The sequence below is a fragment of the Gaeumannomyces tritici genome (assembly GCF_000145635.1).
Source record: "Gaeumannomyces tritici R3-111a-1 unplaced genomic scaffold supercont2.3, whole genome shotgun sequence".
Lineage (NCBI taxonomy): Eukaryota > Fungi > Ascomycota > Sordariomycetes > Magnaporthales > Magnaporthaceae > Gaeumannomyces > Gaeumannomyces tritici.
Genome location: NW_008804547.1, coordinates 2,926,183 through 2,950,711, shown reverse-complemented (window position 1 = coordinate 2,950,711; position 24,529 = coordinate 2,926,183). Strand labels below are relative to the sequence as shown.

Here is a 24,529-nt window from a genome sequence, read left to right as displayed (position 1 = left end):
GCCCAGGCGTGCCACACCTAAAGTGTTGATACCTCAGGCACCAACCGTTTTCGCCAGCTCCCGGCCGCCCGGCAAGAAGCGCGGGCCACAGCCTTGATTGGAGCAGCCGTGCAGAGCGATTTGGATTTGGTCATGTAGCGAACCTGACTATCAATCACTACCTCCCATTCAAACAACCCGACGCCACTCCCAGCCCTCGAACCCGAACGAAATCACCGTCAAGATGGCGTAAGTCACTCCCGCCGACACGAAGCTCCCTCGATCCTCAACGCACGTCGCCGACGCCGCGCTCAATCACCCTCAATGGCGACCCGACCGAAAATCATACGATGGGGGAAATGGAAAAATCGCGGGTGGGAGCGTGGGAGAGAGAAAGAGAGCTTTGGGGCTGACTAGAGCGGGGGTCTCAGTTTTGTCAACGCGAAGAACAAGGTGCCCGAGTACCAGCGCTTCTACCAGGCGCAATACCGGAACCACGTGCGCCTCTGGAAGATCGTGAGTCTTGCCCACCCTGGCCGCGGCTAGTGCGACACGACGTCACCGAGGCGCAACGCTCTGCATAGCGCCCATCTGCATTGGGAGCAAACAACAAGCAGGATAGAAGGCTCACACAGGCCGTGATACCATCTCGCAGCACCCCAGGAGCAAGTTCCTGCTCACCCCCTTCCTCATCGCCATGTGGGGAACCTTCGGCCGTATGTTGAACCCGAATCGACTCCCCGCTTCCCTGATTTCTCTCACGGGCACCAGCGCTGACTTTGGAGCCTTTAGTGAGCATGTGGGGTCTTGGTCGGAAGGCTGCGGGCTACAACTCCTACTGGGGCAAGGAGTAGAGAGACTATATAGTCTTGAGGGTCGTGATGTGGCGACGGAGGAGCGTCTCGAGCCATCTAGTAACGGTGTGGTCCATATGCATTCAAGAATGGTGGGGCCACCGTCTTGATAGACAGGATGATTTCAGTTGGCTCATGCAATACGTTCATCTGTGCCATTTCACGTATGAATCCAGGGGTTCAATCACCTTGACCTCGACTCTATTTCGCAAAGTCGCGTTTACGCACAGGCACGTGGTTTACCTGCCCGGCCAATGCGATCCCGAAGGTCTCATGCTGCTTGTATAAATATCCCCATGTCTCCTCATTATTTGACTAGAAAAAGCACCTGGAGTGGATCCGGGATGTGCGATTTGAGTGACGCCCGCATGCCAGACTCAGTGCTCCCGCCTCGCTGGTTGAGAGCCACGCAGCTCCAGAACACAGTACACACATACACCGGCGGTCAGCAGCACCAGTTCGCTCCAAGGATGTACCGGGTGCGGCAGTATCCCCCACAGCCTGACAACCCGGATAAAAAGGCACTTGTTAAACCTGTCCCTGCCTGACGCCCCCAAGTTTTGCGATTTAATATACGCGGACCTGCCAACCGGGGTCTTGCGAGCGTGTAGCCACCGCCTTGCAACACCGGCCAGAGAAAATATGAAACGAGTGCAAGCGGTATCAGTACCCCTCGGCGCCGGGTGCCTTTTCGTCCTTGCGCAGGCTGACGAGCAGCTCGCGGAAGCGCTCCTTGCCGGAGCCTGCGGCGCCGCCCTTGGAGCCCTTGCCGCTGACGTCGACAATCTTGGCGATGCGCTCCCAGCTGGTGCCGCCCGAGGTGGTGTCGTCGCGCGAGGCCAGGAACTGCTCCGCGTCCTTGCGCGTGGCCGCGATGGTCTTGTCCTTCTTTGTGTTGTAGTTCTCGTAGAAGTCGTCGATGTTCTGCTGCGCCTCCTTGACGGTCTCGACCCGCTGCTGCGCAAACTGCTCGGCCCGCTTGGCGATCTGTTCGTCCCGCTTCTCCCGCCACTCCTTGACCACCTCGGGCTCCTCCTCCTCCTCCGTGTACGCGCCGAAGCCCGAGTTGTAGCTGACCGAGGGGCCGGTGATGGTGCCGCTCGCTCCCAGTCCCTGCTTTGGTTGAGCCGAATGTTAGGATTGGGCAAACAGAGGCGCGCCGACTGCGCATCCAGGTGGTGTTTCCTCCACCGGCATATCTTAGTCCGTGGAAAAACCGGCGCGGATTGACGTACCTCGCCGGGGCTTGTTAGGTCTGGGAACTGGCTCTCGAACTGAGCACCTCCCGAGTCGCCGCCGCCGCCGCCGCCGAGCAGATCGTCGTCGTCATCGCCGCCGTCCTCGACAGTCGCAAACTGGTTGGCGTCCTCGCCCAGAATCGCTTTCTCGCGCGCTAGAAAGTCGCCGGCTGACGGGTCTTCTGACGATGTCTTGATGTCGGTTTGAACTAAGTAAAAAGAAACAGGAATGACAGTTAGCCAGTGCATCCGTGTTTTGCGCGGTCCTTGTCGGGACATATAATGGGGACCCTACCGCCTGAATCGAAGTCGTCGATGCTGGGAAACCTGTCCGCCATCTTGAAGCGCCTGGATGCAGATGGAAACCGGCGGTGTTTTTGATACGTTTGGGCCGCGCGGAGCTAGAGGGCGATCCTGCCGAAGCTGCCGTCTCGTTTGGGAGCGCAATCGGGGTATGGACGGGTGTTGATGGTTGAGATCGGAGACTGGAGTGAGGCTATGCGATCGCTATTGTTTGCATGTGCAGCACGAATCTATCTGTTCATTCAACCACTCAAACAGCCCAACCCAATATGGAGCTGGCGCGCCGTCAAGGTACGTACCTGGCCGCGGAGTTGTCAAGGGGTTGCTCGGTGGGCCGGACCCGTAGTTTATGCGATTAAGCAGTATAAACTTTGAGAGGTGGGGATTTCTGGCAGTGGCTGGCCGTCCAGCTGCTCAGAAAAGCCAGGGCGATTGGCTCCCGGCAGTGGCACTGCAGCAAAACGAAGGCGCTGGATGGGAGTCTCGGTTCAGTGGTTAGTCGCATCTCAAGCGGCCCTCAAAAACCCACCGTGACCTGATCGAGCTCAGCAATTCCGACCCCCAAACAATCCCCAGCCTCTCTCCAGACCCAGGCCATCCAGGGCGCGGCTGCGACTGTCTGGTCGTATTTCTCACGGGCATCTCTGTTCAGGGGGCCTTGTCCTCTTGACGCGGGTATTGGATATTGTCAGCGACGGCGGGTGGAATCTCAATTGCGGATTTTGATGCACATAGATCGCAATCCTCATCTGGAATACTGCCCAGCAACGCTGTTGCTGACCTGTAAAAATCCGGTTGGAGGTTTGCCTGTCTTCTGGAGGTGAACATCCAAGCCCGCAACCGCCTCACCCCAGACCGCGGTCAATGCCGCTGAGGGTTTGCCTGGAGACAGCATTGGTCCTTGGGACGCTTGGGTCAGACAACAGCATCTCGTGGTGAGGGACCAGAGTGCTTGTCCTGTTCCCGAACCAGAACCTCGCAGCCCCAACAACCACCCACGCGCTTGTACCCATACATTTCAAATCCTTTCTTTCACCCATAACCACCTCGAAGCTGGTACCCCAAGCCCAGTCCAAACCGCAGCTTCTCCTGCGCATTTGACCGCAAAGCAGTTCCCGCGGCAAGATGGCGTACACCGACGACGCGGTTCTGGCCAAGCTGTCGGCGCTCAATGAGAGTCACGATAGCATCGCCACCGCAGCGCAATGGATCATGTTCCATCGGTGAGTGCCCCATTTCCCAATCGGCCTCCAGGATCACGGCTTGGCCGCAATGAGCAAAGCATACACGATCCAGCAATTGGCTGCGTCTGTATGGACGTCATCTGGATCTGGCTTCATTTTTTCTACAGGATTTTCATCGGACATATATATTTGTCACGGTGTTTTCATTCCTTTCCCAACTCACAAAAATGCACTTTTGCCAAGTGGTGTTGTGTTTGGCTTATTCGCATCGTTCCATTTTTTCTGCATATTTTCTACTCGATGGGTGGCTGCCTGTCGTTCGCATTTCTTGTGTGTAGACACGACAGGTCGAGAATGTTTGATGCAGTGGATTTTTGGAGCTTGCCATGCTGACCATTTGTTGTTGCTTCTTGGGCTGCCAGGCGTCATGCAGAGCGCACAGTACAGCTGTGGCTCAACAGACTAAAAGAGTCCCCCTCTGGCAAACGGCTGAACCTCGTTTATCTGGCCAACGGTGAGCTTGCCTGCAGTCCCCTCATCCCGTGACATGCGTCCTTCCCCAACCAGCCAGCAATAGGCGGCCTCATAGGACTGCACACTATGTCTTTCCTCGCATACGAGCTCTTGGTGTCGATACTGATCTGTTCGTCCATCGCAGAGGTCACCCAGCAATCCAAAGCGCGGCACCGCGATGACTTTGTCCATGCCTTCTCGCCCGTCATGGCTGACGCCGCGGCAACCGCCTACAAGGGCGCCTCGGCAGACATCCAAAACAAGCTCAGGCGTGTTGTGGATGTCTGGAGGGATCGCAACATCTTTGAGCCCGCCATCCAGAGTGCCGTCGAGGCCCGGCTTGACGGTAAGTTGCCTTGCACTCGTTCTCATGCATCCGTCATCCCTGGGTCTTGAAGCCACGAGTATCGCTCTAACAACCCACCTACATCGCGGTAGAGCTTGACAAAGCTAGAGGCGCTTCGAGAGCTGGCACCATCGGCGGCGTATCGTCTGCCCTAAGCGGCTCGGGCAGCCCTCTTCCAGCCGAGCTCAACGGGCTTGTCGCACCCCACCAAAGCGTGTCTAAGCAGCTGCTTCCAACAAAATCCGCCGTCAGCTCTGCCAACCAGGAGTACGAGAAGCTGACCAATCCGGCGAATCCCTTGCCGTCCCCGCCGGTCTACGCCGCCCGTCTCAACGGCCTGCTGAGGACTCTGGCCACCGCTGAGGGAGCGGTTGCCGAGTGCGTCAAGGCCCGCAAGGAGCTGATCGGCGCGCTCGAGAGCATCCTGACTTCTAACAAAGAGGCTCTCGATGCTGATGAGGTGCAGCTGGCTGAGCTGTCGGCGCGCAAGCAGAGCATTGATACCAAGAAGAACCAGGTTGAGCTTGCCATCATGTCGGGCCTCAGCGCGCACGACGACGGCTCACGCTCAGACAGGGCGGGCCCAGATGGCGCCGATGTGGGGCTTGCTAGGCCCAAGATCGAGGCCCTGACGCCACCTCCCGGCGGCGAGGCGGACGATGACGTTGACGCCGACGGCGCGCAGTTCGTCCCGCCACCGGTCAAGCCGCCAGAGGAGGCGGCGCCTGCAACCCACGTATCCCCACGCCAGTCGCCCATCGTGCCACAGCACACGACACCGTTCCAGCCCTCGTCGGCGCCCGGAATCGAGATGCTCTCCAACCTGGCGTCGCAGTACCAGTCCATACCTACCAACGGGTCTTCCAACAAGAGACGCCGTGTCGAGACGGGCGAAGACTTTCCCGACCTAGGCAACGACGACGGCATAGACGCAGACGTCAAAGAGATTCTTCGCAAGGACTCTATCAGTTCTTGATTTCTGCAGCCCGTCTGTGTGCCACGTATTCTTCATATTTTCTTCCCCGCCTTCCTTTCTTTGGGCGTGGCATCTTGTGCTGCCCTCCCTCCCTCTTACGCTTGCAAGCAACAGACTCCTCGGCAAATTAACATTTGCCTTTTCGGCCGAGAAAATCTCATTCAACGGGTCTTGTCGAGGCGGGAGTTCGTGGCATTTTAGATGTATATACTCACATTACTGTGTGTTGCTACGAGGTAATCAGGGGCCTGTGGTTCGGAATATCGATTGTTGAGAGTACGAGCAAGGGGAATGTCAGAGAACGAAGTATGCTAGCAGTCGGCCGCCGTGCCTGGCAGTTTTGTTGACGGGGCGGAGGTGAATGGCTGAATGCGTAGCGTTTCCTTCTTTTTTTTCTTTCCTTCTTTTAGCCTGGCTTTGAGCCTTCGTGGATTTCTTTGCCGCTTAGGCGCTCTATAGCTAATGACCGACTGCACTTGCATCTATCCAACGTTGGTTTGATTGTTTTTTTTTTTTTTTTTTTTTTTGCATACTGCTTTCCCATGGAATCTGTCACTTTTGTAGTATCCCTCGCCCCTTCTGTTTGCTTGTGATTTCTATTGTGCCCGGGGTTTGGGGTTTTCCCCAGCTGAGCTCCCTGTTATTGCTAGAGTGGTGGTGTGGGTGGGGTTCCAAGGTCGTCATCAATCAATTCCTACGCCTTTCGGAATTTCCTGGAATCTGTGACAGCTTTTACCCCAAAAATTCAATCCGCCCTCTCCGACGCGCGCCTCGATACCCTCCGCTGCGGCCATGAATCGAACAATCCGTCGGCATCTCCAGTGCTAAGGGGCTCCTAGCAGAGCCGTATTCTCCCCTTCAACGCCCTCCGTCATGGTTTCGGGAGCGGTGCGCCGCGCCGTGCTGCTCCCGCGCCGTGTTGGCGCCGGCCGTGGCCCAGCTCAATTGCACCCTCCGAGCACCCCCCCGCGGGGCCCAACCTCTGACACCCATGTCCGCACCAGAGGTGACTTTTCCAAGAGCCTGACGCCCGCCTCCCGTCTGCCGCCTCCGCGAGCGCCGGCCTTTGCGAGTACGCCCTCGATAGCAGGACTTTTCTTCAAACCCCCTCCCGCAGATGCCTTGACGGCCTTCGTCGGGCTGGGACGCCGCTGGGGCGCCCAGGCGGGCATCCTGAGGGGATTCTGCACAGGCCCAGCACTATATAGGCAGGTGGATGTAGATGTCACGTCTGCCAAGGGGCGGTCTGCGGCGCCCGCTCAGCCAGGCACCGCATCAAAGGCTGTTGCCGTTAGGGATGCGCAGGGCGGTGCGGTGGCAAAGAAGCCAGCAAACCCGGAGGCCGGCTCGGACGAGGAGCCGGGCCAGGTCGAGTTTGCCAAGAGCGAGAAGGCGCTCAAGGCGTCCCAGGTCAACATGCGTGCGCGGCTGTCTAAGGAGAGCAAGACCGGCCAGCCCACCAGGGCCGGCTGGGCCGAGATCTGGAGGCTGCTGAAGATCGCGCGGCCCGAACTCAAGTGGCTGGGCGTGGCCTTTGCCTTCCTTCTCATGTCGTCGGGCGTCACCATGTCGATCCCCTTCTCGGTCGGCCGCATCCTGGACCTCGCGACGCAGGGCAATGTCGAGGACACGCGCATCCTGGGCCTGACGATGACGCAGTTCTTTCTGGGCTTTGCTACGTTCCTGACGGTCGGCGCCGTTGCCAACTTTGGCCGCATCATCCTCCTCCGCATTGTGGGCGAGCGCGTGGTGGCGCGCCTGCGTTCGCAGCTGTACCGCCGCACCTATACGCAGGACGCCGAGTTCTTCGACGCGAACCGCGTCGGCGACCTCATCTCACGCCTCAGCTCCGACAGCGTCATTGTCGGCAAGAGCATCACGCAGAACGTGTCGGACGGTATGCGCTCGCTCGTCAGCGGCTGCGCCGGCGGCATGGCCATGCTTTGGCTGAGCCCCAAGCTGACGTCAATCCTGCTGCTCATGTTCCCGCCCATCGCCATCGGCGCCTTCATCTACGGCCGCGCCATCCGCAACATCAGCCGACAGATCCAGCGTAACCTGGGCACCCTGACCAAGATTGCCGAGGAGCGGCTGGGCAACATCAAGACGAGCCAGGCCTTCGTCGGCGAGATCCAGGAGGTCCACCGGTACAACGCGCAGATCAAGAAGATCTTTGCGCTTGGCCGGCGCGAGTCCCTCGTGGCCGCCACCTTTTTCGGCTCCACGGGCTGGGCCGGTAACATGACCATTCTCGCTATGCTTGTTGTGGGTGGCAACCAGGTGCGGTCCGGCGCCATGTCTCTCGGAGACCTCACGTCGTTCATGATGTACACAGCCTTTGCTGGATCCAGCCTGTTTGGTGTTTCAGGATTCTACAGTGAACTGATGTAAGTTCTGTTTTCTCATTTATACTCCCGTATTCCGAACATGGATTTGACAACATCGTGGCTACACAGGAAGGGCGTTGGCGCTGCCAGCAGGCTGTTTGAGCTGCAGGACCGAGATCCGACGATCCCGTCCACAGTTGGAACCAAGGTCAAGTCGGCGCAGGGCCCAATCAAGTTCTCCAACGTCAGTTTTGCGTATCCGACGCGCCCCGCGGTCAACATCTTCAACGGGCTGGACTTTGAAATACCGTCTGGCAGCAACGTGTGCGTGGTCGGCCCGTCGGGTGGCGGCAAGTCGACGGTAGCCGGACTCCTTCTGCGCTTCTACAACCCAACGTCAGGCTCTATCACAATCAACGGCGTGGACATCTCCAAGATGAACGCCAAGTCCCTCCGGCGGCGCATCGGCATGGTGGCCCAGGAACCGGTGCTATTCTCGGGCACGATCGCAGAGAACATCTCGTACGGGCGACCCGAGGCGACGCGGGCCGAGATCGTGGCTGCGGCGCAAAAGGCCAACTGCGGCTTCATCGGCGATTTCCCCGAAGGACTAGAGACGCAAGTCGGGGCGCGCGGAGCGCAGCTTTCGGGTGGACAGAAGCAGCGCATCGCCATCGCGCGGGCACTGATCAAAGACCCGGACATCCTGATCCTGGACGAGGCGACGTCGGCCCTGGACGCCGAGTCGGAGACACTGGTCAACTCGGCGCTGGCGCAGCTGCTGCAGGGCCGCAACACGACCATCTCGATCGCGCACCGGCTGTCGACCATCAAGCGGTCAGACCGCATCATTGTGCTCTCGACCGAGGGCAAAGTGGCTGAGACTGGCAGCTACGCCGAGCTTAGCGCTAATAAGGAGAGCGCATTTAGCAAGCTCATGGAGTGGCAGCTGAGCGGCGGCGACGTCATTGAGCCCAGGGCGCCCCGGAGCAGCGGTCATATCACCGAGGCCGAGGAGATTTCGGAGGACCTTGAGGCCGAGGACGAAGATGCGGCCGAGGAGCCGGAAGAGTCGGACAAGAGCAGTCAGAAGAACAAGAACTAGAACTGATGGGATGGAAAGCGTATTGAAAGGAAGGAAGAAAAAGGGGAAATCTCTATTGACTCTTCCTTTTGCGCAAAAGCGATACTCCCTGAGATAGGGAAAGAGATAATGGTGTACTCCTACAAACATATCTACGTCTGTTGACTGTTGTAACTAGATATACGATAGAGGCGGCCCCTGACCGCTTCGGCTACTAGGTTTCCGTCTGGGCTGTAGGGGGCCCGATACAAACGAGGGCACTCTCCACTCACGGCGAGGCGAGGCGACGATGGGTGCTGAAGAGACATATATACGCAAGGAGAAGGTTAGATCAAGACTAACAGGAGGTTGCGCTCTCGACAGCTGTCGGCTGGTTCTCGAGCGACACAAGAACCCGGCGTGAGACCTGCAGGTACCTCAGGTACTCGGATGCCGAGGTATAACGGCTAGGTGGTGGGATAGACCCGGGGAATGTTATCCATTTCCCTGACGCAACCGAGCACTCCCGATATCCCAGCCAGATGGCAACACCGCCCGCACATACAGTTCGTCCCCTCTTTCTCTCTCGCATTTTGACAGTCGGGTCGGCGGGTTGCATGCGAGGGGGGAGGGTGCCACACAGGTGCAGCTTGGCAGCAGCGAACCCGCCAGGCCCGGGGTTGCCCAATCGGGATCGGACTCAAGGGTGCCCTGTGGGAGTGGGCTTATGGAAGGAGGAAGATAATAATAATAAAAAATGGAAAAGAGCAAAAGGATGTTTGAGCCCCCGCCACCCGCCATCCACCCCGCGGGCTAACTCCCACGTGTGGATGGTGCCATTAACCATTTACTAGGCCGATTGACAAGTAGAAACGCTGCATTTCTTTGTCTTGGTGCCATCACATGCGAGCTGAGCTCCTGCGTGGTTCTTCCCTCAATTTTTTTTTTTTCCCTTTTCCTCTCCCACTTCGTGTTGGCGGGTCTTACTTCTTGAACTGGCCTGAGTCATTCTTCGATCCATGATCGGCTCCACGTTCTAGCATCCGATTTGAAGGTCGGGGCGGGACTTTTTCTCGCCGCAATTACCTCATCCCGTCTTGTATGACTGAGCCTGGCCGATTGGGATATCCTTCCTTCTTGTTGTGTCACACCTCTTTTGGGATTGTCCCTGGCAAATTCGTCGCCCTCCATCATTCCTATTTGTTATAGTTGACCCCTTCCCGCCCACCAAGCTCCGATATCGCGACGAAGAAAAATAGAGCCAAAGATCAACAGCAAATAAAAAAAAACATAATTGTCTGTCCCCTACTTTGGCACCTACCAGCCCATCCCCTACGGAAACGGTCCAATTGCCCGTCCGGCGCGCCCGTTCTGCCGCGCACGCAGCGTAAGCATGGCCAAGGCCCTGCTGAAGAACAACGGCGAGAGCGGCTGGGTGGTGCAAAAGTTTGGCGGCACCAGCGTCGGAAAGTTCCCCGAAAAGATCGCCGAGGACATCGTGCGCCCGTACCTGAAGTCCAACAACAAGCTTGTGGTCGTCTGCTCTGCTAGGAGCTCGGGCAAGAAGGCCACCGGTACCACTAGCAGGTGCGTTTTTGTCGTTCTTGCCCCCTTCCGTCAGGGAGAACTGACAACACGGGGCCCGGTCCGACTGACATGCCTCGCCCCAGGCTATTAGAGGTCTTTAGGCGACTCAAGGCGCTCGAGCTCGGTCCCGAGCCGATCCAGAGCGAGCTGATAGACGAGGCCAAGAGGATCATACAGGACATATGCGACGACCACGTCGCCGCCGCCGAGGCGGTCGTGCAGGACGCGGACCTGAGGGCGGCGCTGTGCAAGGAAATCTGGGACGAGTGCAGCGAGCTGGCCGAGTACATTGTGGCGGCCAAGCGCTTCCACCTCGAGGTTAACGGGAGGTCAAAAGACAGAGTCGCGAGCTTCGGCGAGAAGCTGAGCTGCAGGTTCATGGCCTGTGTGCTGAGGGACAGGGTACGTGCCGCCTCGACGCATACGCGCACACACAGACGTTCTTTGCCACATGATATTGGCGTGCTGCTGGCTGACGGCGGATGGTCGGGGGGACCGGTCTTGGGTGTAGAACGTCGACGCCGAATACGTCGACCTCTCCGACATGCTCAACTGCGACGCGACCAAGAGGCTAGACGCCGACTTCTACAGGGAGGCAGCGGCGGCGCTGCGCGGCAAGATCCTGGCGTGCGGCGACCGGGTGCCGGTGGTGACGGGCTTCTTCGGCAACGTGCCGGGCAGCCTGCTGGACGGCGACATCGGGCGCGGGTACACGGACCTGTGCGCGGCGCTGGCGGCTGTCGGGCTGGCGGCGGGCGAGCTGCAGGTGTGGAAGGAGGTGGACGGCATCTTCACGGCGGACCCGTCAAAGGTGCCCACGGCGCGCCTCATCCGCTCCATCACGCCGTCCGAGGCGGCCGAGCTGACGTTTTACGGCTCCGAGGTGATCCACCACCTGACTATGGACCAGGTCGTGCGCGCGGACCCGCCCATCCCGATCCGCATCAAGAACGTCAAGAACCCGCGCGGCGAGGGCACCATCGTCGTGCCCGACCCCGTCTTCACCCCGGGCCAGCAGCTGCGGCGGTCGCGCCCGTCCGAGCTGGCCCTGGCCGCCGCGCGCCGCACCCCGCAGCGGCCCACGGCCGTCACCATCAAGGACAACATCTCGGTCATCAACGTGCACTCCAACAAGCGCTCCATCGCGCACGGCTTCTTCGCCCGCGTCTTCTCAATCCTGGACCAGAACCAGGTCTCGGTCGACCTCATCTCCACGTCCGAGGTGCACGTCTCTATGGCCATCCACGCGGCCAGGGACGAGGCCGGCAACTTTGACCAGGCCCGCGCCCAGCTCGGCGAGTGCGGCGACGTCAGCGTCCTGCACGACATGGCCATCCTGAGCCTCGTCGGCGCCGACATGAAGAACATGCGCGGCATCGCGGGGAGCATGTTCTCGACGCTGGGCGAGCACAATGTCAACATTGAGATGATCTCGCAGGGTGAGTATGAGGGGGGGCGGGTTTCCCGTTGCTGTGGTGTCACTCTGCTTGGCCGAGGGACTGGTCGTTGCTAACATACAGACGCACACAAACAGGGGCGAGCGAAATAAACATCTCGTGCGTCATCGACGCCCGGGAAGCGACGCGGGCCATGAGCATACTGCATACAAATCTCTTCACATTTCTAGAATATTGCTAGACCAAGCGGGCGGGGCATAGGGCAAGGTATAGAAAATATAGAGGCTATGTGAGGCAAAAATGTCAGCTTAATTCTATGGCGTCTAGGTGGGTGAATCGGCTTTTCAGAAAATACTACAGCTTTCGTATTTCCTAGCCATAGTCGGGATGTTGTACACATGGGAGGTGACCAACAGTACGCGTTTCGGCGTTATCTCCGCCGTAGCATGCTGCCCAAACCGGGTGGCGAGAATATTCAGTAAAAATCAAACCAAAAAGAAAAAGCACACGCGCCCGTCTAGATGCTTGTTTGTGGTACGCTAAACTCCATGGCCAAGAGAGGCTAACCCATGCATATCAAGAACAAATCGAAGAGTATAAACAAAAAAAAGCCATGACAGAAAGAAATCATGACATGAGATCCTCCAGGATGCTTTCGAGTTCATCCTTGCGGAAGGGAAGGCACAGCAGCTCAGTGCCGAGCGGGTCCTTGCGGCTGGTGATAATCTGGTGGTCGTGGAATCTGGGGGAGAGGTTAGTGTTAGTTTGGTTTCATGTCTCGGGAAATCAAGACCTTGAAGAAAGACTCACTCTTTCAGCAGCGTCCTAAAGGCCATCTCGGAACTGCAGATGAACTCCTCGGCCGCCTTGTTGTACATGATCCTGTACTCGACGACCGGGCCCTCGGCGGCGCCCGACGCGTCGACTTCCCCATCCCCGTCCGCATCCCCGCCGAACCCGCCACCGTCGCCCTCCTCCATGGCGACGAGGGCCTCGGTGACGAGCAGGCGGAACAGGTTCTTTGCGTTCTCGGGCAGGCTGCGCAGCACAAAGACGACGCCGTCCTTGCCGCCGACGCGGCGGGCGCGGCGGCCGAGCAGCTCGTGCACCTCGTCGACCACGTCGAGCTCGGCGGGGCCGGGGCTCGCAAAGGTGGTGCAATCGTGCAGGGCCAGGTTGAGCAGGGCGCGGGCGCCCGCGTCCCACAGCAGCGCGAAGCCGGGCGTGTCGGCCGAGCAGGCCAGGCGGACCTGGCGGTGGGCGGCCAGCTGGGCCAGGACCGACTGGGCCGTCCCCGCGACGACGCCGCCGGTGCCCGTGGCGGTGTTGACCGTCGAGGTGGTGTTGGCGCCGGCGGTGCCGCCCTTGCGGAGGGCGGGGGCGTCGATCGAGTTGAGCACCACGGTGAGCACGACGGACGGGTTGGCGGCCAGCAGGGCGTGCAGCCCTTGGGCCATGGCGACGGCCGTCGTGGCCGGCAGCTTGTGCGTGGGGTCGACGGCGCGCGCCATGGTGGCCAGCGCCTCCTTGAGGCCGCCGCGCACGTGGCCGTTGACCACGACGATCCTGCTGCCAGCGCGCTCCTGCTTCTCGTCGCTGTCGTCGTCGTCCTCCTCCTTCTCCCTCGCGTGGCGGTACAGCTCGGTCGCAAAGTCGCGCAGCAGGTCGCGCTTGGAGCCGTAGCCGTACAGGCACACGGTGAAGCCCTGCTCGAGCTCAAACTCCCACTGGCGGAACGACTGGGCGTGGATGGAGCGCAGGAGGCGGACGCCGTCGGCGTGCGGGTCCTCGTAGCTCCTCAGCAGGGTGAAGTACTCGTCGTGCGTGAGCAGCTCGAGCGTCGACGAGAGCAGCCGGTTGCTCGACGATGCCTTGCCTGCCGCGCCGGGCTTGTTCTGGAACAGGTACAGCTCGTGCGCCGGCAGGTCGCGCGGCGGCGTCGGCGACCGCTTGCGCCCGCCGCGCGCCCCGCCTCTTGCGCCTCCCCGTCCGCTGCCCCTGGGCCTGCCCGGCCGTCTCTTGGAGGGTGTCTCTGCCACCAGCGCTTCCTCAGCGCTCGCCGGCGCTAGTGCTGCCGCCGTAGTGTTCTTGTCGCCGCCGGCACCGTTCGGCTCGTCGTTGTCGTCGTCGCTCGAGTATATCTCGCGTGCCAGGATCTCGTCGGCGGCGCCGTCCTCGTCGTCGTCGCTGACGCCGTCGCCGACCACGCGGTCGATCAGGGTCCGCGCGACCTTCCTCCGCGCCGACCGGTCCGCCAGGTTCCGCCGGCTGGGCGTGTCCATGCCCATGAGCCTGGTGGTCGTCGGCGTTGCCCACTTTACCCCCGCCCGTGACCTCGACGGCGTGGCGGTCTTCTTGTTGAGGCTGCCCCGTGGCCTACCTGGTTTCCTGCGGCTCGGCGTCATGGCTTCTATTTGCGGTGATGCCTCCTCTTCTGCCGGGTTGCCGCCGTGCGGGTTCACCACTATCCCATTTTCCGCCGGCGGCGGCGGCTCGTCGGTGCTGTCGTCGCCATCGGGGCTCGGATCGTGTGCAGCGCGGTGCCGCTTGGGCAGTTGTGGTGGCTTATTGGGGCTTCCGCTCTCGTCGTCGCCGTTGGGAAGCTCGCGCTTTCGGGCCTGGCGTTTTCCTGGCGAGTCGGCCAATGGGAGGGTGGCAGAAGCCTTTCGGGGAGACATTGTGATCGGGGCGGTGGTGTTGGGATGGTTACAAGGCCATGGCTCGATTCTGTGTGACGGAACGTAAGAAAATAGGTTGATGCGTTTGCTCGCTCGCCTGTGCTTCTGTCAAGTCTCAACGCGATCCGACAACTTTTTTAGCATTGTCAATCGCTGCACTTGTCGGACGCGTCTCGCCAGCGCAACCCTGTCGATCGGCGGGTCCACAAAACTTTGGTACTTGCCGGGTCGCACAGAACTGGGGAGTTCGGCATGCAAGGGTGATGCAAGACCCTGGGAATTTCTCTCGGCTGACTGAGCCGCGTCGACGTCACCTGCGATTGCCTTTGACACAACTCTCACTGCCGTCTTTCAAGATGAATCTCAACCTGTCTGCATCGGTCAACATCTTCAAGCTGATCTTCAATCCCGCGCTGTGTCTGCCGCACGCCACTGTCGGCACCTTCAATGACCTCCCACTGCCGCTAGGCCGCGCCTTCAAGAGAAACGATGGATCCGTCGTCGATATAAAAGCCGTTGTGCTCGACAAGGACGACTGCTTTGCCGTGCCAGAGACCAATGGAGTTTATGTCGACTATAAGGTATTTTTCTCAAACCATATGGATTTAAAAAGACATCACTGACCGTGATCCACCTATTCAGGAAAAGTTCGCTGCCCTCAAAGCAGCCTACCCGGGCCGCCGCCTCCTGATCGTATCAAATACAGCAGGGGCGCTGGGCTACGACCGGGATAGGAGACTAGCCGCGGATCTGGAGAAGGCCACAGGGGTCGTCGTGCTGCCACACAAAGCCAAGAAGCCCGGCTGCGGCGATGAGATCATGACCTACTTCAAGGGTCACCCGGAGACGGGCGTCGTCTCGCCGAGCCAGGTCGCCGTCGTGGGCGACCGGTTATCGACTGACATGATGCTGGCCAACATGATGGGCGGCTGGGGTATCTGGGTCAGAAATGGCGTTGTTCCATTGTCCAAGAAGAGTGTTGTGAGTTTCCACTTTGCTCCTAACCCGGCGTTGTTACAATTTCCCCTTCTCTAACATATTCGTCCAGTTCTCGCGGCTTGAGCACCGGCTCGCCCCTTTTCTCTTGTCAAGAGGCTATTCGGCCACGGAGCCACAAAATCCGTTTGAATAGTGGTGGCAAGAGCGGAAGTCAGTAGCGCTATTCTAGTGCGTTTTATATTCCCGAATAGCCTTCACTGGATTTTACGTTGTAGCGAGGAGTTTCAGGCGTTAGGCAACCGGAAGGTGACCAAATTCATCCCGAGAGGAAAAGTTGTGCCCTATCCCTCAGCGGATATGTGTGGATACGCCCGGTGTGATGCGAAAACATGGAGGTGAGACGGGCCATGAAGCGAAGGCAAATGATGTACGCCGAGATTAGCCAAACAAAGATGAAGGAAATTCAAAATATGCTCAAAGGGATTAGATACGCTATACAGCAGACAATATCTAACAGGGATGGGGGAAGGTACATTCTTCAGGGGATCGTATAATCCCCCACACAATGCGCTGGCGTCGACCGAAAGCCATGCTACAACACCGGCACCCTGATACCACGATCGTGTATCGCCACACATACAACATCAACGAGCTTCTGCTCGGGGCTAACGAGTCTCAGAAAAGCTGAGGTGATATCCCATGGTGTCTTCAATCCGACGGGCGATGGCTATGCTGACTAATCAGGGGTGCTCAATCCATAAGGTGCCCCCAACCACGTCTACAACACATCGAAGGCCATTAGATAAATACACGGGAATTGATATAGCAGCAACATCAACAGCAACAGCAACATCAAAATGGCGAAGCGCAAGCTGGAAATCCCCGTCTTCTCCCCCTCGGCAGCCAGCGAGGCGGCAAATCTGGGCGCGCACCGTATCGAGCTCAACGCGGCCGGCTCATACCCCGCCGGCGGCCTGACGCCCAGCCTCGCCGAGCTGTCCGACCTGCTGCACCAGCTCCAACAGCCGTCGCAGTCGGCAGCGACAGCCACCAGCGACGGAGCCGCATTGCCGCCGCCGTCGCCGCGGATCCCCGTCCGCGTCATGATCCGCCCCCGCGGCGCCCCGCCACCACCACCACCCACAGCAACGGCAGACCAGCCGCCGCCGCCCGACTTCATCTACACGGACGCGGAACTCGCGGCGATGCGGGACGCCATCCGGGCGTTTGTCGCCTCGGGCCTGCTGGACGCGTCGCGCGGCGACGGCTTTGTGTTGGGCGTGCTGCGGCGGCGGCGGCGGGACGACGACGACGATGACGGGGGCGGCCGGCTCGCCGTCGACGTGCCGCGCAACAGCGACCTCGTGGCGCTGGCGCGGCCGTTTCCGTGCGTCTTCCACCGCGCCTTTGACGACGTGCTCGCGGGGGGCGGCGATGGCGACGGGGCGGTGGAGGGCGGCAGCCTTGACGACGTGGTCGCGTGCGGGTTCGTGGGCGTGCTGACGTCGGGCGGGCCGGGGAGCGCGGCCGGCGATGGGAACGTGCGGGCGCTGCGGCGGGTTGTGGCGCTGGCGGCCGGGCGGGTTGAGGTGGTTGTGGGTGGCGGGGTGAGGAGCGGGAACGTCGGGGCGCTGGCGGCTGCCATTGATGATGCGCGTGGGGATGTGAGCGGCGAGAGGTGGTTTCACTCGTCGTGCCTGACGGGTGGAGGGGGTGGGGAGTCGGGTATTGACAGAGACGAGGCGGCCAAGTTGCTCAACTCGTTGGCCGTGTTGGATGGGTGATTTTATAGGGGCTTTGCTTCAAAGAAACACACGGGGGTTTATAGAGGAAATTAGACAGCAGACAAAAGTTACCGATACCATCATGAGCACATGTTTAATAGTATAGCTTCATCACATATATTAAATATCGTCCGTCTACACATGGTCTCGTAAAATACTGCCCGACAGACAATTCTGATCTCTATACACACGAGCATTACCACCAATCTCAACCACCACCCGAGCCCCCAAGCTTAGTGCTTGGAGGTGGCGCAGCGGGTCTTGTTGGTGGGCTGACCCAGACCCAGGCACTCGGCAATCTTGTAAAAGACGTCGATGTTGCCGTAGGTGCCGCCAAAGATCTCCTGGCAGGGGCCCATGGCGTAGACGGGCACGTCGGTCAGGGAGTGGACGCCCTGGGCCTCGCTGGTGGGCAGGGTGCCGTTGACGACGAAGCCGGTGGGGCTGTCGCGCGGGTTGGCGTACAGGTCGTTGGTCGGCAGACCGGAGGCGTTGACGGCCGGCACGCGCGGCGACGGGCTCACCTTGTAGCTCTCGCGGTGGTCGGGCGCGGCGCCGAAGCCCGAGGCGATGACGTAGCGCGGCGACCAGTTGAGCGGGAAGTTGGGCCCCGTGTTGTAGCTCACGCCGGGCGCCTCGACCTGGTACAGCGACTTGCCCGACTTCTCGTAGACGCCGACCGCCGAGCGCTTCTCACGGTCCGTCTTCTTGGACTCCATGTACTTGGTGTCTGCGCTGCCGAAAACCTGTGGGTCGAGATGAGAGTTTGTTAGCATGCTGTATATAACAAGAGGGTATTTGGGCTGTAACCTACATCGAAGCCGTGTCCGTGATCGGCAGAAACGACAATCAGAGTGTCCTTCAGGATGTCGAGCTCCTCCAGCTTTTTGACGGTAGCCCGGACAGTGTCGTCAAGCTCGAGCAGGTCACCCAGAGCGCGGTCGTAGTCAAGCGCGTGCATCTGCTTGTCGATAGATGCGGCCTCGCTCATCAGGAAGAAGCCCTTGTCACCACCACGGGTGTGCAGCACATCAATGGCCTTGAGCGTCATCTCCTTGAGACCGGGCAGGTCCGTAGCGGCGGTACTAGCCCCACGGGGGTCGTTCTTGAGGTTGGCGATGTTCTCGGTGAAGATGTTGCGGTCCAGCCAGACGGGCAGGTTGGAGCGGCAGAAGATACCCAGGGTCTTGGCGTCCTTGGGTGTCTCGGCCAGCGACGTCTTGTTGTGGGTGATTGTGTAGCCCTTGTTGGCGAACTCGGCGTAGTAGTCCTTGCCTTGGTACGAGCCGGAGCCGGGGAGGAATTGCTCGGCACCGCCGCCGAGGTAGACGTCGGGGCCACCGTGGTTCGGCCACGAGTAGTTGGTCACGCCGTTGAGTGCCTGGTCAATGAGGGGGCCGTACGCGCCGCGAGACCGAGTGTGGGCAGTCAAGGCGATCGGGGTGGCATCGGCAACGAAGGCGGTCGACACGGCGCCCCAGGCGGAGCCCCAGATGCGTTTCAAGAGCTCGACGATGGTCTCGACCTTGGGGTCGTCAAAGACGTCGGGCGAGCTGTCGGCGTAGACGCCCATGGCGTTGACAGTGGACTTGTGGCCGCTGTAGAGGGCGCTCGCCGAGTTGGCAGAGTCGGTGATGTACGTGTCGATGGAGTGGGTCATCTGGTGGCCGAGCACGGGGAACTTGTCGAGCTGCAGCAGGCTCTGGTATTTGCCATTGATGCTCTTGTGGCCGAGCAGGCGGGCGGCCGTGATCATGTTGGTGGTCATGCCGTCGCCGATGAAGAAGATGACGTTCTTGGCCCTCTTCTCGACAGCCAGCGGGCGCACCGTCCAGGTGGCGGTGGTGACCCTGCCGCTGTAGTACTTGAGCGTCACATTGTAGACGCCGGGCTCGTAGATGGCCACGCGCCGGTAAGCCTTGGAGGCGACGTTGACGACGGACGGGGTCTTGGCTTCCTGGGCAAAAAGATCCTCAAACCATTTGAACGTCCACTTCTCCAGCGCGGGCTCCGAAGTGCGGTTGAAGTACTGCGCGATGCTCTTGCTGCCGCCTCCGCCCTGCTTCTCTATCTCGACGGTGAAGGCCTCGTCGGGCACGCCGCCGTTGAAGGCCTCGGAGCCGTTGACGGGTGCATGTACCTCGAAGCGGATGTCAAACTGCTGGCCCGGCAGGAAGTCACTCTGGTCGGGAGGCAGAATGCAGCCCAGGTCAGGGCATGTGCCGAGGCGCTGGAAGGTCTGGCCAGAAGCCGAGGGCAGCAGCAGCAACGCCGCCGCCGCCACCGCGGTAATGCTTGTGGGGGACCGCATCTTCTTCCTTTGCTTGTCGTTCACTCAAGACTCACGTTGCGGTGAGCCGGGCGAAGGTTGGAGGCAAAAAGAAGGGGGAGGAGAGGGAGGGGCAGAGGGCAGAGAGCTAGCGTGCGGCCATCGGATGTGTATCCCACAAACGATCGTCCCTCGCAGCCTTCTTATAATTGACAAGCTACAGGGTCACAGCTGGAAGGCTGGGCTGCAGGCCTACCGCTTCGACCAGCGCGGCAAGCTGCAGAGACAATAATCTAAGCGAGGGATCCATCCCCCCACGAGGCAGAAGGCATGATGGGACGATCCATGACGTCCCGGAGCTGGGAGCTATGCTGGAGCTGTTGACCGAAGGGTGGGATGGATGGGCACTGCTGCAGGCCCCATTGGCTGCCGGCGGCTCGGAACCCCGACGCGTCTTTGGCGCATGCTAGGCCGAGATGCAACGGACGGCGAGGCCGGGCAGGAGTCGTGGAGCCGTCGAGCCAAGGTAGCATCGAGAACCCATTCACAGAAGACACGCCACGCACGTGTCCGCCAGGCACCAGCCGCCATGGCTGAGAAGAAGAAAAAAAAAGGCCCAGCGCCCAGCGCCCAGCTTCTTGTAGTCTCCGCTTGGTCAGGTTGTTGGGGGTCGGGTCGATGGTGAAAGAGGAGCAGACTCCGGGCCAGGCGAGGCACCTCAGGGGCCCAGGCGGGGTCTGGAGACTTTCTGCTATCCAGATCGGGGAGGAGGAAAGAAGGCAAGCAGGGGATGGGCCTGCCATGCATGTTGGCTTGCGGTGGTGGCCAGCAATAAAGCGGCCGTCTTCGGGTGGGCGAGTATATGAGTTGGGATGCAGTGTCTTGGCTCCGATTGGGGAAGGCAGGAACGTGGTGGGATGGCGGCGTCTGATTGGCTGTGGCTGCGCGATCGAAGCCTATTTTGTAGCTCCTGCCGTTCGGTTCGCATCCCACAGCAGCACGCAACGCAGCATCACCCCTGGCCGAGCCGACAACCAACCTTGAGGCCGGCGTTATACCGGGGAACTCGCAGCAGCCGAGGGCACCACCTCAATCCCAATCTGCGTGAGGAAATTTGGGAAATTTGTCTGATGTGCGAGAAAGAAAATGTGACATTATCAGCTCAGCTTGTGTGGGGCAGCCAATGAATGGTGTGTCGACTTTGCACACAGCAAGTTTGGAGTTTGGAGCACATGGCAGCCCCTGGAAAAATCCCCCAGAAGGATATGACTGAATTATCCTCGCATCAAAATGGGATTCCGTGATAGCCTCATTCGCGCACGGCGTCTGCTGTCTCCCTCGATTGACGTCATGAAGCAGCTGGAGGGGCCCTGCAATTTCGCTTTCGCAAGCACGTAGAATTTCACCGCCCTGCCGTGCAGCTTGTGACCAATCATGAAACCCGATGCTACATGTGCTCGGTCTCCTGGGCGGGCGCAATGCTGGTGAGGGGTTGACTCAGGATACGCGGCCAGCTTGCGTTGAGGTTTTAGCACCACCTACCTGCCATCAACAATCAACAACCCACACACTACTTGCTTGCCATTTGTTCTTTCTAGTAATCGCGACAGCAACCAAGACACTGCGTACCTTTCTGAATTTCAGATATCGCCACCCACCTGTTCACCACAATGACGACGGCGCCACCGGGAGAAGAGGCCACGGAGCTGAGCAAGCAATATGAGACCCCCATGGGCTTGGGTCACACCACCATGCAGGCGCTCAAGGACAGGGTCAAGCTGCACTACGACCTCGCCAGCGACTACTATCTCAGCCTGTGGGGAGAGCACATCCACCATGGCTACTGGCCGACCGAGGAGAGCAAGACCACCGACTCCAAGGAGGTGGCGCAGGTCAACCTGATCAAGCTGCTGCTCGACATATCGAGCGTCGCCCCGGGCTCGCAGGTGCTAGATGTCGGCTGCGGCATGGGCGGCACCGCGCGCTACCTCGCCTCGCAGCACGGCTGCACCGTGACGGGCATCACCATCTCGGATAAGCAGGTCGAGATTGCTAACCGCCTGACCGCCGCCGCCGCCGAGGCCGAGCGGACTAAGGAGGGCACTGCTGCCGGTGCGCCCGTCGCGCCTGATGCCGACGGCTTCTACGCGCTTGGCAAGGGCAAAGTCCGCTTCATGGAGCTGGACGCCGAGAAGATGGGTGGCCGCTTCCCCGGCGACTTTGACGCCGTCTGGATCAGTGAGGCCCTGACCCACTTCCCCGACAAGCCGCTCTTCTTCCGCAACGCCCTCGCCGTTCTCAAGCCGGGCGGCCGCGTGGTCCTCAACGACTGGTTCAAGGCGGAGAAGCTCGATACCCAGGGTTTTGAGAACGAAATCAAGCCCATAGAAGGTGACTGACTACAGCCGTCTTGTTGCTGCTTTTTGATGTGGCCACACCCCCAAAGACTGACAAATTCCTTTTGCCCATCATAGATGGCATGCTGCTCCCGCCTCTCATGACTCAGCGCGAGCACGTCGAGATGGCAACAGCAGCCGGGCTGAGTGTCTTGGCCGCTCCCAAGGACATCAGCAAGGAAGTGAGCAAGACTTGGTATGTTTTTTCTGTTGCCTGACAAAGCGCCAACATACGTCCTTTTTTCGCCCGAAGGCTGACGGTGAACGCTTGCTGTTTCAGGGATATCACCTGGTCGCTGATCCAGAAACCCTCGCTTTGGGCCTTTGCCCTGAGCCAGGGTCGCGACGGCATTGCGTTCCTGCAATCGTTCCGCGCCATGAGGCGAGGCTACGCGAACGGAAACTTCACATACGCCGTCATGGCGTTCCAGAAGCCGAACTAGAGAGTACACTTGGACCATGTGAGAGAGTAGATATCCATGGGAGGTGTGCATACCCTGCGAGATCGTAGCTTTTGGTCTGTTCCCTAGACATTTTTTAGCTGCTATTGCCGGTGTCGGGTGTCACAATCACATAGACATGTGCTCACCTTGTTCTGCTGCCTTGCCTAACCTGCAATAGAGTTGCGGCTGCCGAGAGGAAAGCCGTAGATTTGCGCTGCCTCGACGCCATTTACGGGATGCGGTCACAAGAATACATGCAACATGGGTCAGAGGAGGATCCGCCACCGACGGCGTGTTGAGACATGTAGCCGCGGTCGTTGAAGGCCTCCAACTCCGGGGTTTGTAAGACAGCCCAGCGCAGTAGGACGTCAAAGAAGCTTCAGCGTGGGATTGCGGCACGTACTTGCCTTTCTCGCCTTGTCTGGTTGATCAAGTGCCGTCAAGGCAATCGCTGGGCCGCTAACCAAATCGTGTTCCGCACTGCCTGCTGCCGTCTGACGCCCACAGCACCACCTCGCCCACCACGGACCGGGGCCAATCAGGCGCGGCCGCAACGCTCTCCCGCCCGTCTGCCGAGTGGGCTGCTGGAAGGGTTGCTGGAAGGGCTCAGCTCCGTCGCGGCCGTGCCGCTTCCCAACTTTTTTCCATGTCAGCTGCCGTTTGTCTGCCTAGTCCGTATGCGTGTCTCACCCACTTCTCTGCCTCTCCCATAGGCCTCACCACCACAATCCTCCTCGAGCCCTTCCAGCTGCCGGGGCTGTGTCTCGCCGGGAAGTCACGTACACGGTACCGCCCGTCGAGCCGTCGAGGCCGAGGATCCTCGATTAAAAAAAATGAGGTCGAAAGAAGGTTAGTTGGGGAATCCCACCGGCGATCCCCCGACAACATCATCATCCTCCTCCTCCTCCTCACCGCCACCACCACCACCACCACCACCACCGCGTGGGTTTCTGAGGGATCGCGAACTAGGCAGATTTTGCGGTGAGTTTTGCTTAATTGCGCCTGAAACGGAAATAGACTGAGCGCCGGTATCGTCTATGGCTGTTGGTAGCAGGTGGCCACGGATTGACTGCAATACACGTCCAGGTAGGGCTGAGCTGTGCTCGATTGAGCCCCGGCTGTTGTGGCGGAGGCGCAGCAAACCCCAGCTACTACAGGGAGTTGTCGGCTGTTGAGTTGGGGCATTTTCTGCCTTGGCGTCAGTGTTGCTGCAGCTTGTCGCTTCCATGCAGGAAATGCCCCCGATTTCTCTATCCCTTTTTCGCGCTGTTGGCTCTGTTTTCCCTGCCTGCCTATTTCCCAGATCAGATCCCAACGGCGTGGGAAGCATGGAGACGCAAGCAAGGGTCTGTCCTCATCCCTTCTCCTGATTTGCTCACTTTATTTAGAAACCGAACCCAAATGAGCACGCGGCCGACGCCAACGCCAACGCTAACGCCCTAACCTGCTCCCCCAGCCTCATCACCCGGCATGCGACTAGCACCAGCTTCTCGGCAGCACAGCAAGTACAGCAACACGTTGCGCAGCTAGCCTGGACGCCCCATCAGCCCCACGGCCTAAATGCCTCCCACTCTAGTCTGGTCGAGGCAACGTTATTGTCGTGGGACGGCTAGGCTCGTCCTACTGCCTACCTACTTACTCGGAGCTGAACAAAAAGAGCCCCCAAGAAAAGACGCAGCCTCGGAATCCCATCGGGCAATTTTCGGAGCCTGGGGGAATGGCCGCATAATGGCCGCTCCGTCCGTCAGCCTCTCCCCTCCAAGGTCTCTCCACATGTCATCCGCTAAATTCTGGGAGCTTGGTTCCTTTCTAGCTGAGCGTCAGAAAAATCTGACGTCTTCCCTCTGCTTGGCCCGATGTAGCGTACCTGCTTGCGGGGGGGCACCTTTTACCCAAACAAGTGTATGTGGTAATCTCCCACCATCTAGGTTGCCTCCTCTGGACGCCGCAGTACGCCGTCCTTACATCCGCTAAGCGGAATCGGGTGATATGCAAGAGAGAGAGAGAGGGAAGAGGGGAACTGTACGCAGCGTTGCAACCCGGTACCGACCCGGCAGGAGCTGAAGTCGGCCAGCCAGGTACCAAATTCCCATTTGATCCATGGCTTTGCTTGCCCGCAGTCCGCGTTTACATGCGCACCCTGATCTGGGCACTTTTGCTCCCGCCTGCCTACCTGACTGCCTGCATATCCTCCCTATTACCAACCTGCATGGAGCACTGCCCGGTGTCGAGGCAAGCATCAGCCCATCCCCC

The 24,529-nt window shown here is 59.7% G+C and overlaps 12 protein-coding genes across 12 annotated transcripts; 7 read left to right on the top strand and 5 right to left on the bottom strand.

Moving 5' to 3' along the window:
- Positions 1-223: 223 nt before the first annotated feature.
- Positions 224-833, top strand: GGTG_06122 (hypothetical protein; the record flags this gene model as incomplete). The annotated part of the gene is made up of 4 exons (XM_009223936.1): positions 224-228; positions 411-495; positions 635-695; positions 772-833. The coding sequence occupies 4 exons, from the start codon at positions 224-226 to the stop codon at positions 831-833; spliced, it is 213 nt and encodes a 70-aa protein (XP_009222200.1).
- A 142-nt stretch (positions 834-975) lies between these two features.
- Positions 976-2,633, bottom strand: GGTG_06121 (clathrin light chain). The gene is made up of 3 exons (XM_009223935.1): positions 2,367-2,633; positions 2,069-2,280; positions 976-1,946 (listed from the first exon to the last, which is right to left on the bottom strand). Exons 1-3 carry the CDS (start codon positions 2,407-2,409, stop codon positions 1,497-1,499), a joined length of 705 nt encoding a protein of 234 aa, XP_009222199.1. The 5' UTR covers positions 2,410-2,633; the 3' UTR covers positions 976-1,496.
- Positions 2,634-2,842: 209 nt separating this feature from the next.
- On the top strand, positions 2,843-5,920 carry GGTG_06120 (hypothetical protein). Its single transcript, XM_009223934.1, has 4 exons — positions 2,843-3,597; positions 3,981-4,072; positions 4,217-4,417; positions 4,510-5,920. The coding sequence occupies exons 1-4, from the start codon at positions 3,500-3,502 to the stop codon at positions 5,391-5,393; spliced, it is 1,275 nt and encodes a 424-aa protein (XP_009222198.1). The 5' UTR covers positions 2,843-3,499; the 3' UTR covers positions 5,394-5,920.
- Positions 5,921-6,100: 180 nt separating this feature from the next.
- On the top strand, positions 6,101-9,553 carry GGTG_06119 (ATP-dependent permease MDL2). Its single transcript, XM_009223933.1, has 2 exons — positions 6,101-7,780; positions 7,850-9,553. Exons 1-2 carry the CDS (start codon positions 6,267-6,269, stop codon positions 8,823-8,825), a joined length of 2,490 nt encoding a protein of 829 aa, XP_009222197.1. The 5' UTR covers positions 6,101-6,266; the 3' UTR covers positions 8,826-9,553.
- Positions 9,554-9,896: 343 nt separating this feature from the next.
- GGTG_06118 (lysine-sensitive aspartokinase 3) lies at positions 9,897-12,280 on the top strand. The gene is made up of 4 exons (XM_009223932.1): positions 9,897-10,370; positions 10,454-10,772; positions 10,882-11,809; positions 11,905-12,280. The coding sequence occupies exons 1-4, from the start codon at positions 10,177-10,179 to the stop codon at positions 12,006-12,008; spliced, it is 1,545 nt and encodes a 514-aa protein (XP_009222196.1). The 5' UTR covers positions 9,897-10,176; the 3' UTR covers positions 12,009-12,280.
- GGTG_06117 (origin recognition complex subunit) lies at positions 11,969-14,591 on the bottom strand. The gene is made up of 2 exons (XM_009223931.1): positions 12,578-14,591; positions 11,969-12,509 (listed from the first exon to the last, which is right to left on the bottom strand). The coding sequence occupies exons 1-2, from the start codon at positions 14,443-14,445 to the stop codon at positions 12,395-12,397; spliced, it is 1,983 nt and encodes a 660-aa protein (XP_009222195.1). The 5' UTR covers positions 14,446-14,591; the 3' UTR covers positions 11,969-12,394.
- Positions 14,592-14,710: 119 nt separating this feature from the next.
- On the top strand, positions 14,711-15,867 carry GGTG_06116 (HAD superfamily phosphatase). The gene is made up of 3 exons (XM_009223930.1): positions 14,711-15,026; positions 15,088-15,426; positions 15,494-15,867. The coding sequence occupies exons 1-3, from the start codon at positions 14,802-14,804 to the stop codon at positions 15,575-15,577; spliced, it is 648 nt and encodes a 215-aa protein (XP_009222194.1). The 5' UTR covers positions 14,711-14,801; the 3' UTR covers positions 15,578-15,867.
- A 186-nt stretch (positions 15,868-16,053) lies between these two features.
- GGTG_06115 (CutC family protein) lies at positions 16,054-17,305 on the top strand. Its single transcript, XM_009223929.1, has 2 exons — positions 16,054-16,073; positions 16,147-17,305. The coding sequence occupies exon 2, from the start codon at positions 16,242-16,244 to the stop codon at positions 17,166-17,168; it is 927 nt and encodes a 308-aa protein (XP_009222193.1). The 5' UTR covers positions 16,054-16,073; positions 16,147-16,241; the 3' UTR covers positions 17,169-17,305.
- Positions 17,306-17,401: 96 nt separating this feature from the next.
- On the bottom strand, positions 17,402-19,479 carry GGTG_06114 (alkaline phosphatase; the record flags this gene model as incomplete). Its single annotated transcript, XM_009223928.1, has 2 exons — positions 17,402-17,914; positions 17,983-19,479. The coding sequence occupies 2 exons, from the start codon at positions 19,477-19,479 to the stop codon at positions 17,402-17,404; spliced, it is 2,010 nt and encodes a 669-aa protein (XP_009222192.1).
- Positions 19,480-19,730: 251 nt separating this feature from the next.
- Positions 19,731-20,240, bottom strand: GGTG_06113 (hypothetical protein; the record flags this gene model as incomplete). Its single annotated transcript, XM_009223927.1, has 1 exon — positions 19,731-20,240. The coding sequence occupies one exon, from the start codon at positions 20,238-20,240 to the stop codon at positions 19,731-19,733; it is 510 nt and encodes a 169-aa protein (XP_009222191.1).
- A 651-nt stretch (positions 20,241-20,891) lies between these two features.
- On the top strand, positions 20,892-22,789 carry GGTG_06112 (methyltransferase). The gene is made up of 3 exons (XM_009223926.1): positions 20,892-21,828; positions 21,912-22,029; positions 22,114-22,789. Exons 1-3 carry the CDS (start codon positions 21,108-21,110, stop codon positions 22,274-22,276), a joined length of 1,002 nt encoding a protein of 333 aa, XP_009222190.1. The 5' UTR covers positions 20,892-21,107; the 3' UTR covers positions 22,277-22,789.
- Positions 22,610-23,629, bottom strand: GGTG_06111 (hypothetical protein). The gene is made up of 2 exons (XM_009223925.1): positions 22,971-23,629; positions 22,610-22,913 (listed from the first exon to the last, which is right to left on the bottom strand). Exon 1 carries the CDS (start codon positions 23,604-23,606, stop codon positions 23,127-23,129), a length of 480 nt encoding a protein of 159 aa, XP_009222189.1. The 5' UTR covers positions 23,607-23,629; the 3' UTR covers positions 22,610-22,913; positions 22,971-23,126.
- Positions 23,630-24,529: the final 900 nt, after the last annotated feature.